The sequence below is a fragment of the Notolepis coatsorum genome, assembly GCF_963971535.1.
Source record: "Notolepis coatsorum genome assembly, contig: SUPER_10_unloc_2, whole genome shotgun sequence".
NCBI classification, from domain to species: domain Eukaryota; kingdom Metazoa; phylum Chordata; class Actinopteri; order Aulopiformes; family Paralepididae; genus Notolepis; species Notolepis coatsorum.
In genome coordinates this window covers 87522-102714 of record NW_028174871.1, presented here as the reverse complement: position 1 = coordinate 102714, position 15193 = coordinate 87522, and the positions used below count along the sequence as shown (strand labels likewise).

Sequence of the window (15193 nt, the reverse complement as noted above, 5' to 3'; positions counted from 1 at the left end):
CAGTGATGTGATGCAGTTGATACTGTAATTTGTCTCGTAATGTCTCACTAACATTATGTGGCACAGATTTATTGTTGCCTTTGATCATGGAAAGTTTATGATTGAGGGAAAACCGGGGAATATTACTGCAGGCAATGAAATCTGATTCCGCATTTATCAATGTCACAATAATATGGCGTTTGACGTGTGTGTGTGTGTGTGTGTGTGTGTGTGTGTGTGTGTGTGTGTGTGTGTGTGTGTGTGTGTGTGTGTGTGTGTGTGTGTGTGTGTGTGTGTGTGTGTGTGTGTGTGTGTGTGTGTGTGTGTGTGTGTGTGTGTGTGTGTGTGTGTGTGTGTGTGTGTGTGCGTGCGTGCGTGCGTGCGTGCGTGCGTGCGTGCGTGCGTGCGTGTGTGTGTGTGTTGAGGAAAGAGACAATGTGATGTGGGCTTTAAAGCTTCTCTCTTTCTCTCTCTCTCTCTCTCTCTCTCTCTCTCTCTCTCTCTCTCTCTCTCTCTCTCTCTCTCTCTCTCTTTCTCTCTCTCTCTCTCTAGTCACAATGAGCGGAAGGTGACCTGTAAACATCCAGTCACAGGCGTCCCCTCCCAAGACAACTGTATTTTTGTTGTCAACGAACAGTAAGTCCGTCTCTCATCTCTCTCTGTATCTCTTTCTTCTTTTTTCCCCCACTTTTTCTCCCCATTTCCAATTTTTTCTCCCATCCCAATTTCGTATTAACCAATTCTTCCCTCCCCTGTCTTGAACGTTGCTAGACTATGCCTCCCACTGGTCGGCTGTAGTGAGGACGAAGCCTTGCATCACGTGTCCCCTCCGGTACACGAGGAGGCAGCCTGTCACATCTTTTCACCTGTACAGCGCGATCTCTCAGTGGCGAGGAGTAACGCTGCCCCCGTTGCTTCCTGATTCTGCTGTACAGGCGCACCAACCGACCTGTAGGAGTCGCTGTCCACAACGTCCAATCCCCACCCACCGGCTTTCCCACCCCTAACACTGCCAATTGTGTTAGTATGAACGACCAGCCAAGCTGGTAGCAACGCTGAGAGCTGGGCTCGATACCAGCATCTCCTGCGTTAGTGGCAAGCGCCTTGCCCACTGCGCCACTTAGCCACCCATCTGTCCCTCTTTCTGTCTCTATGCATATCTACCTCTCTCACTCTTTCTCTCTATCTGTCCCCCTCTCTCTCTCTCTATCTCTCTTTCTCTCTCTCTCTCTCTCTCTCTCTCTCTCTCTCTCTCTCTCTCTCTCTCTCTCTCTCTCTCTCTCCTCTCTCTCTCTCTCTCTCTCTCTCTCTCTCTCTGTATATATTGGTCTCTCTCTCTCTATGTCTCTCTCTCTATGTCTCTCTCTCTCTCTCTATCTCTCTCAGGTAACAAAGTCAGTACTCTAGTTTGTTATGTGGAATCTACACAAGTCATCTTTGGAGTACTGGAGTACAAGTATGATGGCATCAACAGCATTGTGGGGCACCACGCACAGAATGTTTGTTTAAATATCTGTCTTCCAACATGGCTGGCTGTAACATAGCAACCATTGTTTTGTACATGGCAATCGAAGAGACAACGGTTGCTATTTGCAAAATGAAATGGTTGATATAATATAATATAATATATGAGGTATATATCAACAAGAATGTAATATATTGGTGTTTTAGTACTGGATCTTGTAAACAAGTCACAGTGGAACAGTAATAGCGTGCTTTCCCAGTGTTTTGCTTACTATCACTGCTGGAAATTAGGCATTTTCTTTCAAAAGTGGTTACCAATGGTTACAGGCAGCCATCTTGGAAGAAGGAGAACTACACACACATGCTGTGCTAGGTCTGTATTCATGGTCCACACAGAAAAGCAGCTTGTGTTGGTAACATTCATTCAACATGAACAAAAAACCTTTCTCCATATTTGTCTTTTAAAGATTCTAATTACAAGACAAACTATGTAGAAGAGCCAGGTACCATTTAGCCTGCAACCGTGCCTTGTAGTAGTGAACTGTAGTAAACGTGTGGTATTCTGACAACCCATCTGTGCCTGCAGTGGAGGGAATAACTCCTCAGTTGTCGTCACAACATATAGCGCCTATAAATCTGCGGCTGAGAAGTCATGGAACGTGGTGCACAGTATATCTTATTTACAGGGCCTCGGAATCCGTCTTCTGTGGGACTGTGTGTATTATTGACGGAGATTCCTGGAGGCTCGTGCAGAATAGAGAGAGGATTGTGCCGCTGTTTTTACGCTCAATAGTCTCATGATAATCGCAGGTGATTGCATGATCCCAACTTAACAATTCACAAGAGCTCTCTCTGTGTCTTTCATTCACCCTTCTCCATCTATCTATCTCTCTCTCTCTCTCTATTGCTCTATCTCTGTTTTCACTGATTTACTCAATCTCTCTCTTGCCTGTGGTCCTTTTTGAACGATACTTGAATGTAGATTTCCTCTCTCTCTCTCCCTCTCTGTGGCTGGAGTGGTACAATGAGAGCATGTTCCCCGTCATGTCAAGTTGCCTGGATGTAAGACTGCTTCCGTTTATCCGTCAGGCTGACTGAACTCCGTTTCATCCTTCTGCAATCCGTCGTTTATATAGGACTTACTATCCGTCTCTCTGTCTGTCTGTCTGATCAACTGACTGTTTCAGTGTAGCTATTGGACTATGGGTTGACTTTTGGCCTGACTAACTGACTGACTGACTGGCCGAGTACACTTTTCATTCATCATTCAGATGCATGTTTGCACATCGCGGGGTAGAGTCATTCCAGTAGCTTCTATGGCTGTTTGCTGAATCATCCCTCCCATCGACTCTTGGATGACATCTATGATGAACGGTACACTCTATGAAGGAGAAAATACTGTCATGAAAAGGAGGGGGGGGGGGGGACGACACTCGAGATGACTTGGGCTGTGATTTAGTACGCTGGTTCCCAACAAGACGGCAAACTCGGGCAATTACATGCTCCACCTCCGGCATAGTCACAGGGACCACAGTTCAATCTGTCTTTGTCTCTGTCCTGTGGAACCTGGGAACGAGAGAGAGAGAGAGAGAGAGAGAGATAGAGAGAGAGAGAGAGACACACACACACACACACACACAGAGTGAGTGAATGTCAAAGAGAGGTGAGGGAGTGAGTGAGTGAGTGAGTGAGAGAGTGAGAGGTGAAAAAACTTTTTTTTTCTCTCAATCTTTCTCTTCCCCATCCTTTCTTCTTTCTCTCTCACACCTTTTTTTCCCTCCCTCTCTCCCTCCCACCATCCCTCCCTCTCATATCCCCTCCCTCTTGCTATTTCACTTCTCACACTTGGCCTTTCACTTTCTCCCTCTCTCTCTCTCTCTCTCTCTCTCTCTCTCTCTCTCTCTCTCTCTCTCTCTCTCTCTCTCTCTCTCTCTCTCTCTCTCTCTCTCTCTCTATCTCTCTCTCTCTCACTCTCTCTCTCTCTCTCTCTCTCTCTCTCTCTCTCTCTCTCTCTCTCTCTCTCTCTCTCTCTATTTCTCTCTCTCTCGCTCTCTCTCTCTCTCTCCCCCCCAGCCTAATTATCTCCTCTGTCACACTGTTCCTATTAGCACTGCACAATGTATGTGTTTCTGTGTGTGTGTGTGTGTGTGTGTGTGTGTGTGTGTGTGTGTGTGTGTGTGTGTGTGTGTGTGTGTGTGTGTGTGTGTGTGTGTGTGTGTGTGTGTGTGTGTGTGTGTGTGTGTGTGACAGATATGCTAATGAGGTGTGTGGTTTGTATTTTTAAACATCTCCACGTCAAACCGTGTGATGGTGAGAAAGTCAGGCTCCTCAACCAGAGGTGTTAATGACGGCGATACGATCTGATATATAAATAATATATTTCTAAATGTAAGTTTTCCAAAAACCAAAGTTCCAAATGTTGTACTGTGTGCTGGCCCCACTAGACACCAGACAGAACATGTACTGTGTGCTGGTTTTGTTAACCCTTTCACTGCCGCACTACCAAACGGTTAACCCTTTCACTGCGACAATACACAGACGGTTAACCCTTTCACTGCCACACAACATCAGGTTAACCCTTTCACTACCACACTACAGAAGGTTGACCCTTTACTATCACACTACCGGCGGTTAACCCTTTCACTACCACACGGTTAACTTTTCACTACCACACTACAGACGGTTAACATTCACCTGAACCATAATATCCCTGGAGCGGAAAGAACGAAGGCAGGATTAGGCCGCAGAGTGGCACCGCAATCGGAACGAAAAGACAGGCACTCTGGCCGTACCGAGAGAGCACAAAGCACACCCACGCGTTTTAGCAGAGGTGATGGCCAGCAAGAACGCAGTCTTCGAACGACAGCCGTTCCAACAGCGCTTGCTCAAGAGGCTCAAACGGGACCAAGGACAACCGACCGAGGACCAATTGAAGATCCCAGCTCGGAGCCAAAGAGCGTTTCACCGGCTTAAGGCGTCGAACGCCAAGCAGGAAACGATTCACAAGAGGGTGGCCTTACACCACTCTTGGAAAATACGCCACCTACCCGCGTAACCCGCGATAGTGGAGGGAGCATGCGCGTTCCGGTGGGTACCAACCACAGAAGGATCCATCCTCTCCAGACTCACCCTCTCACCAGCCAAACCATCAGCAGCTGGCCCAGCACAGGGAACTAACACAGAGACCCGTGCGCTTGAGAGAGGGCCCGCGATGACCAAGGAACAGGCCATGACGGGATACCAAGAGCTGGATCAGGACCGGGAACCACACAGCTGCGCCCCGGTCCGGCGCAATCAGGATCAAGGACTTGCGCTCCTCAGCGTACCCGCCCCAACAACTGACCTAACAGATGTATGGGGGAAAGAATCCCAGGCGGCACGGCATCGGTCCCAGACCTGCCTGACTATGTCCGGACGTAATCCCCACCCGTCAGGGTGAGGACCGCCCCGCGGCATTACACCTGTACCCACATTCACCCTGCCGGGGATGTGGAGAGCCCTCAGGCCGCGCAGATGGATAACGCCCATAGCCAGCCGCCCGGTGCAGACGGGGGGAGCATACTCCTCCCTGGCTGTTGATATACGACGCTGACGTCGTATTGTCCATCCTGATCAAACACCGTTTGAGGACCAGAAGGACCGCTTTCAATACCAACACATTGAACGTAGCGCAGACCGGGCAGCATGGCTTGCCAGCTGCCCCCTACTGCGTTGGCCCGACGTGTCTCCAGCGAGGGAGGCGTCGGTAAAAAACGTGACGTGGGACAGCCTACTGCCCATGGGGACCCCCCTGGTGAGGACCCCAGGCCCTCCCCAGGGGCGAGGTCCCCCAGTACTGACACGGGAACCGTAGCCGCTTCCATTTGCCTCTCACCAGGTCTATTTCCATACTGGAAAAGAACCACCTCCGTAACCTCCTCCTGGGGTGAAGAGGAGGCCAAGAGGGACCACGGAATGAGCAGATGCCCTCATACCGAGCAGGCGTATCACGGACAGCGCCGTAACCGTCCTAGGACGGAACCTCCCGAGTGTGTCGCAACACGCTCTGAGAGGGATGCCCATAGCACTCCACCCGTTGACTGGGAAGATGAGTACTCTACTTCCAGTCTACAGCAACCCCAGGCTGGTAGGAAACCTGCCTGGTATGAGACCTGACGATCCACCTTGACCGCCAAGGACCAGAACGTCGTCAGGGCAGAATACACTTCGTAACCCCTGACGACACAGAGGCCCCAGTGCGGCCTCCACGCACTTGGTGAAGATGTGGGGAGCCAGAGAAAAGCCGAACGGCAGCCCCTGGTACTCATACGCTAACCCTGCAAAGGAAGCGTAGGTAAGCCCTAGGACGGAAGATCGGGGATGCGAACACGCATCCTACAGGTCTATGGAGGAGAACCAGACCCCCACCTGACAGTGTTCAACAGGTAGGAGACGATCCAAAAAATGCTGAACCTTCCCATGGGACAGGTCCAACATGGGTCTGACACACCCCCCCCCTCCCGATTTCTCAGGCACCAGAGAACACCGGGAGATAAACGCCACGACGATGGCTTGCTTCGTCCACAGAGATTGGATCTCGTCGACCAGAGCTGTCACTGCTGGTGATGCTGACAATAGGGTCTGTACCAAACCCGAAAACGGGTGGGGTTGTGTAAATACAAGTCCCCGCCTCAGCGTTCTCTCCATCCACCTCGACATATGGTACTGCTGTAGCCATATGTGATGACACTCCCAACGCACCCGCCGCCATGTGGCGCAGGTCCGCTAGGAACTGTAGATAGGCGGCCCGGTCCCACCCGCTGTGCGTAGCCAACCCTGGACCCGTGCGAGCAGAGCGTTCCGTGTCGGGACATCTGACCCTGACACTACCCACGAGGCAATCGCACCCAAGGGGGGACCCCGACAGAAAGGGCCGAATTGATACGGGGGAAGCTGACATCAGTTCTAGGTGACAAAAGCTCCCCCACTGAACACCCCACCAGAACATGCTGAGGAGTTGTTCTGCAGCCGGACATGCAAGGTGTGAGGCCCCCATGGGTTCCTACACACCGTAGCCCTGCAGTGATATTACTACCACCCAAATCACGCGCGCCTGCGAGACCACTGCCAATCTTTCAGGAGTGGGAGGCACCAACATGATACCCGGCCTGGCGAAGGCGAGGTCGGGGAAGCCTGCACTGTGTGCCTCAAAAAAGGTTTCGAGCCCCCCTGCTGACACTTGTAGTTGACAGACGTAACATCAGGCTCAACCAAACACAGCTTATGGTGTGGGAGCCGCTTGACAGCACAACATTCTCATGGACAGACCCAGGCTCAGCCATCAACTGGGTGTCAGCCCCTGTCCCCATGAGAAGCGAAACGTGGGGCCGCATGCGCTTCAACGAAGGCTCGCGGCCCGCAGCCAAAGGAAACAAATCAGAGCCCCTTTTCCGCTGATGTTGGGGGAGGGAGTGATCGGAGAGCGGGCTGCTCGTGGCAGGACGGCGACGGCTTGTATATTCCAAGCCGAGCTCATCCAACATGGCCGATCCCTCGGCCGCCAAGGCTGTCGGCCTTGTGGACACCTGTCGATTCAACGCCCAGGATACCTCTGGCGGGGGAAAACATGGCCGCCTGTCGAGGGCCTCGCCATAGCCGCTGACGAGGCCATGCTCTCACCTCTGGCTGCGCGGCGTGAGGCGGGGGGGGGGGGGAAGACCAAGATCCTCTGCGGAGAGGGGAGCCCTGAGCGGTTATAGCTTGCGGCTAGGTCAAAGCTAATAACGTCAACAACCTCGCGCGATGTGTCGACGTCGGCTGGCCCTCAAGGCCCCGCCACCAGACACCATTTTTGATAGAAAAAACAACAATTCGAACACAGTTACTAATCGCTGCCAATTCCATACCGTGGCGGTACAGGCTTTAGCAGCCCACCAGCCACTCGCCGGGCCGACCCACCTCATGGTGTCGGCCGGGCAGGGCACTGTTTCAACATGTCAAAAGCTAAGGACTGATGCTAACACGGAGCACCAGTGGTGGTTGCAACCAGCAACCTCCACTGTGGTGTGCACCATGAAGGGGTTAATGAATAAATTAACTAACACCACGAATATACTGTAGAATGGGCAAGCCCATGCACACAACGTTAAGGGGATGCGGACCAGAGAGAACCAGTCCCGCATTCATTCATAATATTCACAACAGCACACCAGCCCTAGACCTCAGCCCATTTACCCATGAAAAGGTAAACAAAGCCCCCCCGCAATACTCCCCCAGTAGACACCGATTGACCGTCAGCATGAATGGTTGAGAGGAGGGAAGACTGTAGTGTAGACAGACATTCCCGCAGCAGGGAGACAGAACAGAACAGTAGCCCAATATAGCATAGCGTTAGCCACACGCTCCAGGATAACGGGGAAAACAACAACGTTTACCCAGATATCCCGCTGCTTGCGCCAATACACAACTCGGTTGTCTCCCGGGACAACTCGAGCACATCACAAACGCCAGCATTGTCATGCCTAGTGACATCCCACAACGGGGAACAGTAGAACAGTGACCCAGCATTTATAGCATTTAGTATTAGCAGCGCGCTCCAGGACAGCCTGGGAAACGTCCAATGTTTACCCAAACATCCTGCCCCTGGCGCAGATATACAACTCACAACAAGCAGCATTTACTAACACCAGCGATAATGCCTAGTGGCGTAAGTCCTACCTTGTGTGAGGTAGCTCGATAGCTACACCTCACACGCCGTCCCTCTGTCTGCTGTCAACAAGACAAGGAGTCTACAGACTCGACGCTGAGATGCATCGAAATGCATCCTGCTGCAGAGTCGCAGAACCCATACGAGCGCCGCCAGAACATGCCGCGAAGATTTCAGGGGTAGGCAAATCTTCGGTAAGCACTCAACCTAATTTCTCAAAATGTTCATGACAACTAGTTGCATAGGGTGCACGCATCCGCTATGATGGAAACGAAAATAGAGGAAGAGCGAGTGGTGACCACGCCTAGTACTATATAGTACGTCACTAGGGCGGGGCCTGGCAGGTGCTGGGTGTATTTGTTTTTATTCGTTGATGGAGTACACTAGGTACATGAGATGAGGTATATCTCAGTATGGCGTAAGAGCGGGACGCGATGCCAGTACGAGTATATAACCTTATGTAGTGTGGTAGTGAAATGGTTAACCTTCTGTAGTGGTCGTGAAATGGTTAACCTTCTGTAGTGTGGTAGTGAAAGGGTTAACCTTCAGTAGTGTGGTAGTGATAGGGTTAACCGTCTGTAGTGTGTTAGTAAAATGGTTAACCGTATGTAGTGTGGTAGTGAAATGGTTAACCGTCTGTATTGTGGTAGTGAAAGGGTTAACCGTTTGTGGTGTGGTAGTGAAAGGGTTAACCGTCTGTAGTGTGGTAGTGAAAGGCTTAACCTTCTGTAGTGTGGTAGTGAAAGGGTTAACCTTATGTAGTGCGGTAGTGAAATTGTTAACCGTGGAATAGAACCCCTAACCCTGGCAGTGTTAGTTCCAGTGATGCGTTCTTCATGGGACGGGGTTGCACGCAGTGCAGCCAAAGTTTTGTGAGCAGAAGCACGTGCACGCACACGCACGGATGTGCACGGCACGCGCGTGCACACAGGAATGCGCTGCACTCGCCAACTCGCTATAAGTACCCACCTGGGCTACTTTGCATATCAATAGCGCCGGTCGTCAGGTGTGTTAAATACGTTCTTAGATACATTCACACATAACCTGTGAATGAAATGTGTTACATTCCATTCGTAGAGGCAATTAGGCATTGTCTTTAGTCTGTGCTTAAGCGAGGGAACATTTATGCGCATGCGCGGGAGTGAGCGCATGCGCGGGAGTGAGCGCACGCGCCCTGGAGCGCGCGTGCACGTGGCGTCATTAGCGTGCGTGCAACCAGTGTTGATATGACGAACGCAACACTGATTAGTTCTATATGCTACTCATTGAGCTACACAGGGAATATAACCCCGAACCCTGGCCATGTTAGTGCCTTGCTCTACCTATTTTTAGGACACTTTAGTGCCTTCTGACAACACTCCTACCAATAAGTGGACCAGTACCTGGTTATGTTTGGGTACCTCACCAACACGTCACTATCGCATGGAAATTGAAAAGCTTTCCATTTTTGCACAAAATGAGTTCCCTGTGCCAACCAGCTGGCCCCTGTGTTCACCGCCATATTTAATCAATCACTGGCGGAGTCAGTGGTCCCTGCCTGCTTCAAGATGTCTACCATCATCCCTGTGCCGAAGAAACCCTCCCCAGCATGTCCAAATGACTACAGACCGGTGGCACTCACCTCTGTGGTCATGAAATGTTTCGAGAGGCTGGTCAAGGACCACATTTGTGCCTCCCTCCCCAGTGATATGGACCCTATGCAATTTGCATACAGGACAAACAGGTCCACCGACGACGCGGTCTCCCAGGTACTGCACAGCACCCTCTCTCACCTTGACCGCCAGAAGGGGGGCTATGTGAGACTGTTGTTCATTGACTACAGCTCAGCGTTCAACACCATAGTCCCCACCAGACTGGTGGACAAGCTGATCGAGCTAGGTCTGAGCTCCGCCCTGAGCGCCTGGGTACTGGACTTTCTGAGCGAAAGACCCCAGGCGGTCAGGGTGGGGGGTCAGACCTCCAACACCATCACCCTGAGCATCGGGTCCCCCCAGGGCTGTGTTCTGAGCCCCCTGCTGTACTCACTCTACACACACGACTGTGTGGCCAAGTTCAGCTCCAACTCCATAGTGAAGTTTGCAGATGACACGGTGGTGGTGGGGCTGATCTCGGACAACGATGAGAAGGCCTACCGGGAGGAGGTTGAGGTACTGGAACGCTGGTGCCAGGACAACAGCCTGCTCCTGAACATTGGTAAAACCAAGGAGCTGATCGTGGATTATAGGAGAGGACAGCAGGAGACGCACACACCACTGATGATTAACGGGGCTACCATGGACAGGGTGAGCAGCTTCAAGTACCTGGGGGTCCACATCTCAAAGGACCTGACATGGTCAACACACATAGACACAGTAGTAAAGAAGGCGAAACAGCGTCTCTACCACCTGAGACAGTTAAGGAAGTTCAGAGTATCGGGGAAGATACTCCAGTCCTTCTACTCAGGAGCTGTAGAGAGCATCCTGACCGGAAACATCACTGCCTGGTATGGAAACAGCACGGCACAGGACAAGAAGGCCCTACAGAGAGTGGTGCGCTCAGCCGAGCGTACCACGGGTATTGCACTACCCCCCCTGCAGGTTCTATACAACAAGAGGTGCAAATCCAGAGCCTGCAGGATAATGAAAGACCCTCACCACCCCAATAACAGCCTGTTTCAGCTGCTGAGGTCAGGCAGACGCCTGCGAACCCCAGCTACTAGGACAGAGCGGCTTAGGCTCAGCTTCTTCCCCCAGGCCATCAGAGCCATGAACATTGAGTGCTCAGAACATTGAACTGTCCACACACAAGCACACATGAACACACACACGACACGCACACTGTGCACGCTCACACACGAGCAGCCACTTAACACTTTAACATGAGCGGGCACACACTCATGTCGCACACACGCACACTTATGGCCAAAGGAAAGGACACTTTAAATTAGAATAACAGGAACAGTGTATTGCACTACCAAAGCTAACTAGCATGTCCCACATGCTCTGTAAATAACTATGTACAGATACCGAGATGTCACTCCATGTTACCTGCTACCTGTTACTGCACAATGTTGTTTCCTTCTTTTGATTCTATTATATGTACCACTGTATTGCACATTGTTGCGGGCAAGACCACCCGCATTTCATTGTATACCTGTATGCCGTGACAATTAAAACTCTTGACTTGACTTGACTTTCTATCACTAACATTATTGTTTAAGCATTCGTGGTTGAAATAAAATGTGGCAATTTTTTTTTATGATTAATTGCGAATATTTTCATGTTGAGCTATATTGTGGATGAATACGCACAGAAAGGTACCATGCAAATGTTCGTGCTTTATTTGTTTTAAAGGGGACATGCATTGCTATTCCTTGGACTATTTGGGCAACTTTACACAATTCCTGTGAGTCTATGGAAGACATCTGTAAGGGTTTTTTTTCAAAAAAAATTCATTGTTTTATAGTTCTAATGAAGTACTCAAAAGCATCATTTTTAAGCCTCAGGATTTCAGGCTGTTATTGGATGGGCTCCGCCCATAAGCGCTTTGACAGTCACCCACACAGCGTGATACATACGAGAGAGAGAGAGAGAACGAGCAAGCGAGAGAGAGAGAGAGGGAGAGAGGAAGAGAGAGATGCGTCCCCGACACACACGCAGTCACGTTTGTGTGTAAATGCTCCGACGAGGGAGAGAGAGAGAGAGGAGAGATGCGTCCCCGACACACACGTAGTCAAGTTTGTGTGTAAATGCTCAGACGAGGGAGAGAGAGAGAGAGGAGAGATGCGTCCCCGACACACACGCAGTCAAGTTTGTGTGTAAATTCTCCGACGAGGGAGAGAGATGGCGCACACACATGAGGGGGAAAAAGACGGCTCCACATGAGTTCCGTTGTGAACGGCGACGGTGGAGTTGATGATCAGTTGGCTTGGCACCTCAGCGTGCGGATGTGCTGAATATGTGAAAATGCAGAGGAGTAATTTCTCTTGTGCGGCAGGCAGGCGAGGTAATATCATCCCCACCGTGGTAATTCAGGAGGAGGATAATGAGTGTATACACGTGTGAAATTGCCACCGTCGTGCGAGAAGCAAGTTGCGCAAGAAACGAGACTGTGAATAATTTCTCCTGAGACCGATCGGCTTTGAAGACCGAGTGTAGGCGAGCAACGTGGACTCGATGCTCAAGTTTCAAGTTTCAAGTTTCTTTATTAGTTGTCATACAAAAATACACAATACTTTTATATGAAATGCTTTTTTCCGTTTTTGCTCCTGAGAGTGTGCTAGATAAAAAATAGATAAAGTATAAAATAGAAAGTCAAAAGTACGTAAACAAGTGTAAACAAAAGTGTTCAATATACATATCCTACAATACAGAGTAGAAAAAAATTTGTAACTGAGTTACAATACAATATTACAGTACAATGCAGAAATGGGATGAGGTACAACTTAGGGTAAGGTGCAATGAGGTATGAGTTGTAGTGCAAATCTCTTTACCAATAAATATAAAGTGTGTTAAAGTGGGTAAAGTGGGTGCTACGGTGAGTTGTTTATTTAAAGTGAGTGTGTGCGTGTGGATGTGTGTGCTGTGAGTGTATTTGATGGTTTGTTACACAGTGTTATTGTCATTGAGTGAATTATATTGTAGTGAATTCAGAGGGCAGCCAGGAATCGAACCTGGGTCGCCCAGACCACAGGCGACAGCGCTAACCAGTCAACTAAAGGGTCCAGCCCGTTAGCCAAGGGCTAGTGAGTCTAAGCATCCATGGTCATTACACTATTGATCAAGGCAAGACACTTGAAAACCCTGGTTGGCCCTCTCAACTCGAAAATTCATGTAAACAGCAGGCAACGGTGGGCAAATTGGTGATTAAAACATTATATTAGAAATATAATGTTGTGGAATATTTTAAATGAGCCAAGACGTTGAAGAAATTCAGACGAGTCAAATTGTATAAAAAAAGAACATAGTTTATTTCTGTGGCCACAGAAAAGTATCCTCAGTTTACATTACAATCAGAGACAAGTCTCTGAGCATCTGACCAGAAAGTGAGAAAGAGCTCTGGTCAGACTTACAATAAATACCAGCTGGGAATGACAAGTGAAAACAAAGATGAGAAAATTAACGGACGTGTCATATCTAAGTCAAGCTGTCCTGGGCCTCGGCCGTTGTTTTAAGAACACTGTTAAGACTGTTGCCCTAGTGTCTGAGCTGTACTAGTTAACTATATTAACTGTTACTAACTTACTAACTAACTATATTAAAGGCTGTACAGAGAATATGTATTTAAACAGAGCTATGAACATGATCATATTTTCCACCACAATAATATTATAGTAACTTTAGTATAAATGCGTGCCCATGACTGATAATACAGAGGCTTTTGCTATAAGCAAATGTGAGCAGTTTGAGCAACGGATGTTAAAATGTGCTCCTCGCTCAGCTGAAATGTAACGCTGCTCTGCTTCACTTGTTGCTCCTTTTAGTCGTCAAACATCTCTGGCGTGCAGCATCTGCACACTAACAGATTACATGTGGATTTCAGAATTCAGAAGCGGCAATTACCGTGCCAGACATGGTACTGAAGTGGAAGAAAAACATGACCGTTTCACTTTTGCGATTTTGTGAAATCGTACGTGTAATTACTTTGAAGTTTCAGTCGTCAGAGTTCGAAAAGTTTACTTTACAATAATATAATAAATAATAATAATAATTATTATTATTATTATATATAATTAATATATATTATATATAATATTATAATAAATAATAATAGTTATAATTAGTATATAATTAAATAATAATAATAATAATAATAATAATAATAATAATAATAATAATAATAATAATAATAATAATAATAATAATAATAATAATAATAATAATAATAATAATAATAATAATAATAATAATAATAATAATAATAATAATAATAAATAAATATAACTTGGCTTGCCTCCAAACCCACATGTCAGAAGACGCCTGCATTTTGAATAACCAATGTTTTCCGTGACTCTCAAATTAGCTACACTGACAACTCTCTCTCTTTCTCAATTTATTTATCTCCCTCTCTCTGTTTCTCCCTCGTTTCTCCCTCCATCGTCCGACCCTCCTTCCTCGCCTCCCTCACCACTCCGACAGCAGCTGCGATTGATCTCCTGATCCTCCCATAGGGCCTTTAATGAAAATTTCACGAGATCGAGTTTCTCGTTCATTACCCGACTGTGGACGAGAGGAGAGTGGAATTAAGGAGACGGTGAAATTGAGTCCTAGACGGAATGAAAGTTGTCTAGGCTAATTTGAGTGATGCCAAGGTCACAGAGTCTTGAGGCTGTGTACGTGATGCCCGCAGACTGTGCAAAGGGTCTTGCACAGTCTGGGGAGAGAGACTACGGGGGGAATTAAAATGGCTTTGGGCTGTGCAAAAGAAAGTCTCACAATTACAGAGAGGGAGATTATGTTATGGACCAAATTGCGCAAGGTAATTGCCATTTATCTTTCCACACTACCATTTTAGCAGTACACCCTGCTGTCGGTGTCTGGGATTGAACCATCAACCTCTATAGGCACACTTGCCTTATAGAAGGACGAGCTTCGGAAAAAGCCATCTGTGAAGTCCTAGTCGTTTGAATACCCGCATAAGCTCATGAAATGACATTTAAACATTGCTTAGTGTGAATCCAACAGTTGGTCATCCACCATGGAGTACAGGGACAGCATGGCACGCCAACACTACACTCACACAGGTCACTTTCACTGAGGAGGGTTTTGGAATATATAGGCATCGATCCATGTGGCTCAGTCTGCTCAAATCTCCTTCATGGGCTTTGTCACGTACAGTTGTCACACACAAATGTGCACAAACACGCACAAATAACTCTCTCTCTCTCTCTGTCTCTCTGTCTCTCCGTCTCTCTCTATCTCTCTCTCTCTCTCTTTTTTTCTGCCTGTCACTCTGTCTGCCCCCTTCTCTCTCTCTCTCTCTCTTATTTTTTTCAATCCATCTGTTTCTATTTCTCTCTCTCTCTCTCCATGTTCTTATCTGCCTCTCGTTCTGTTCTGTCGCTAATGTATTTGTCGATAGTACTCT

General features: G+C 48.4%; 1 protein-coding gene across 1 annotated transcript in view; it reads left to right on the top strand.

Annotated features, from left to right (window-relative positions):
* LOC311236332 (pleckstrin homology domain-containing family A member 5-like) overlaps positions 1 to 15193 on the top strand; it is a gene marked incomplete at both ends in the record, with an annotated part of 83498 nt that overhangs the window by 1255 nt on the left and 67050 nt on the right. Inside the window, one exon of the mRNA XM_084338406.1 lies at positions 532 to 615. Within this exon, the coding sequence (XP_084194532.1) occupies positions 532 to 615 (84 nt within the window). The remainder of the gene's footprint in view (positions 1 to 531; positions 616 to 15193) is intronic.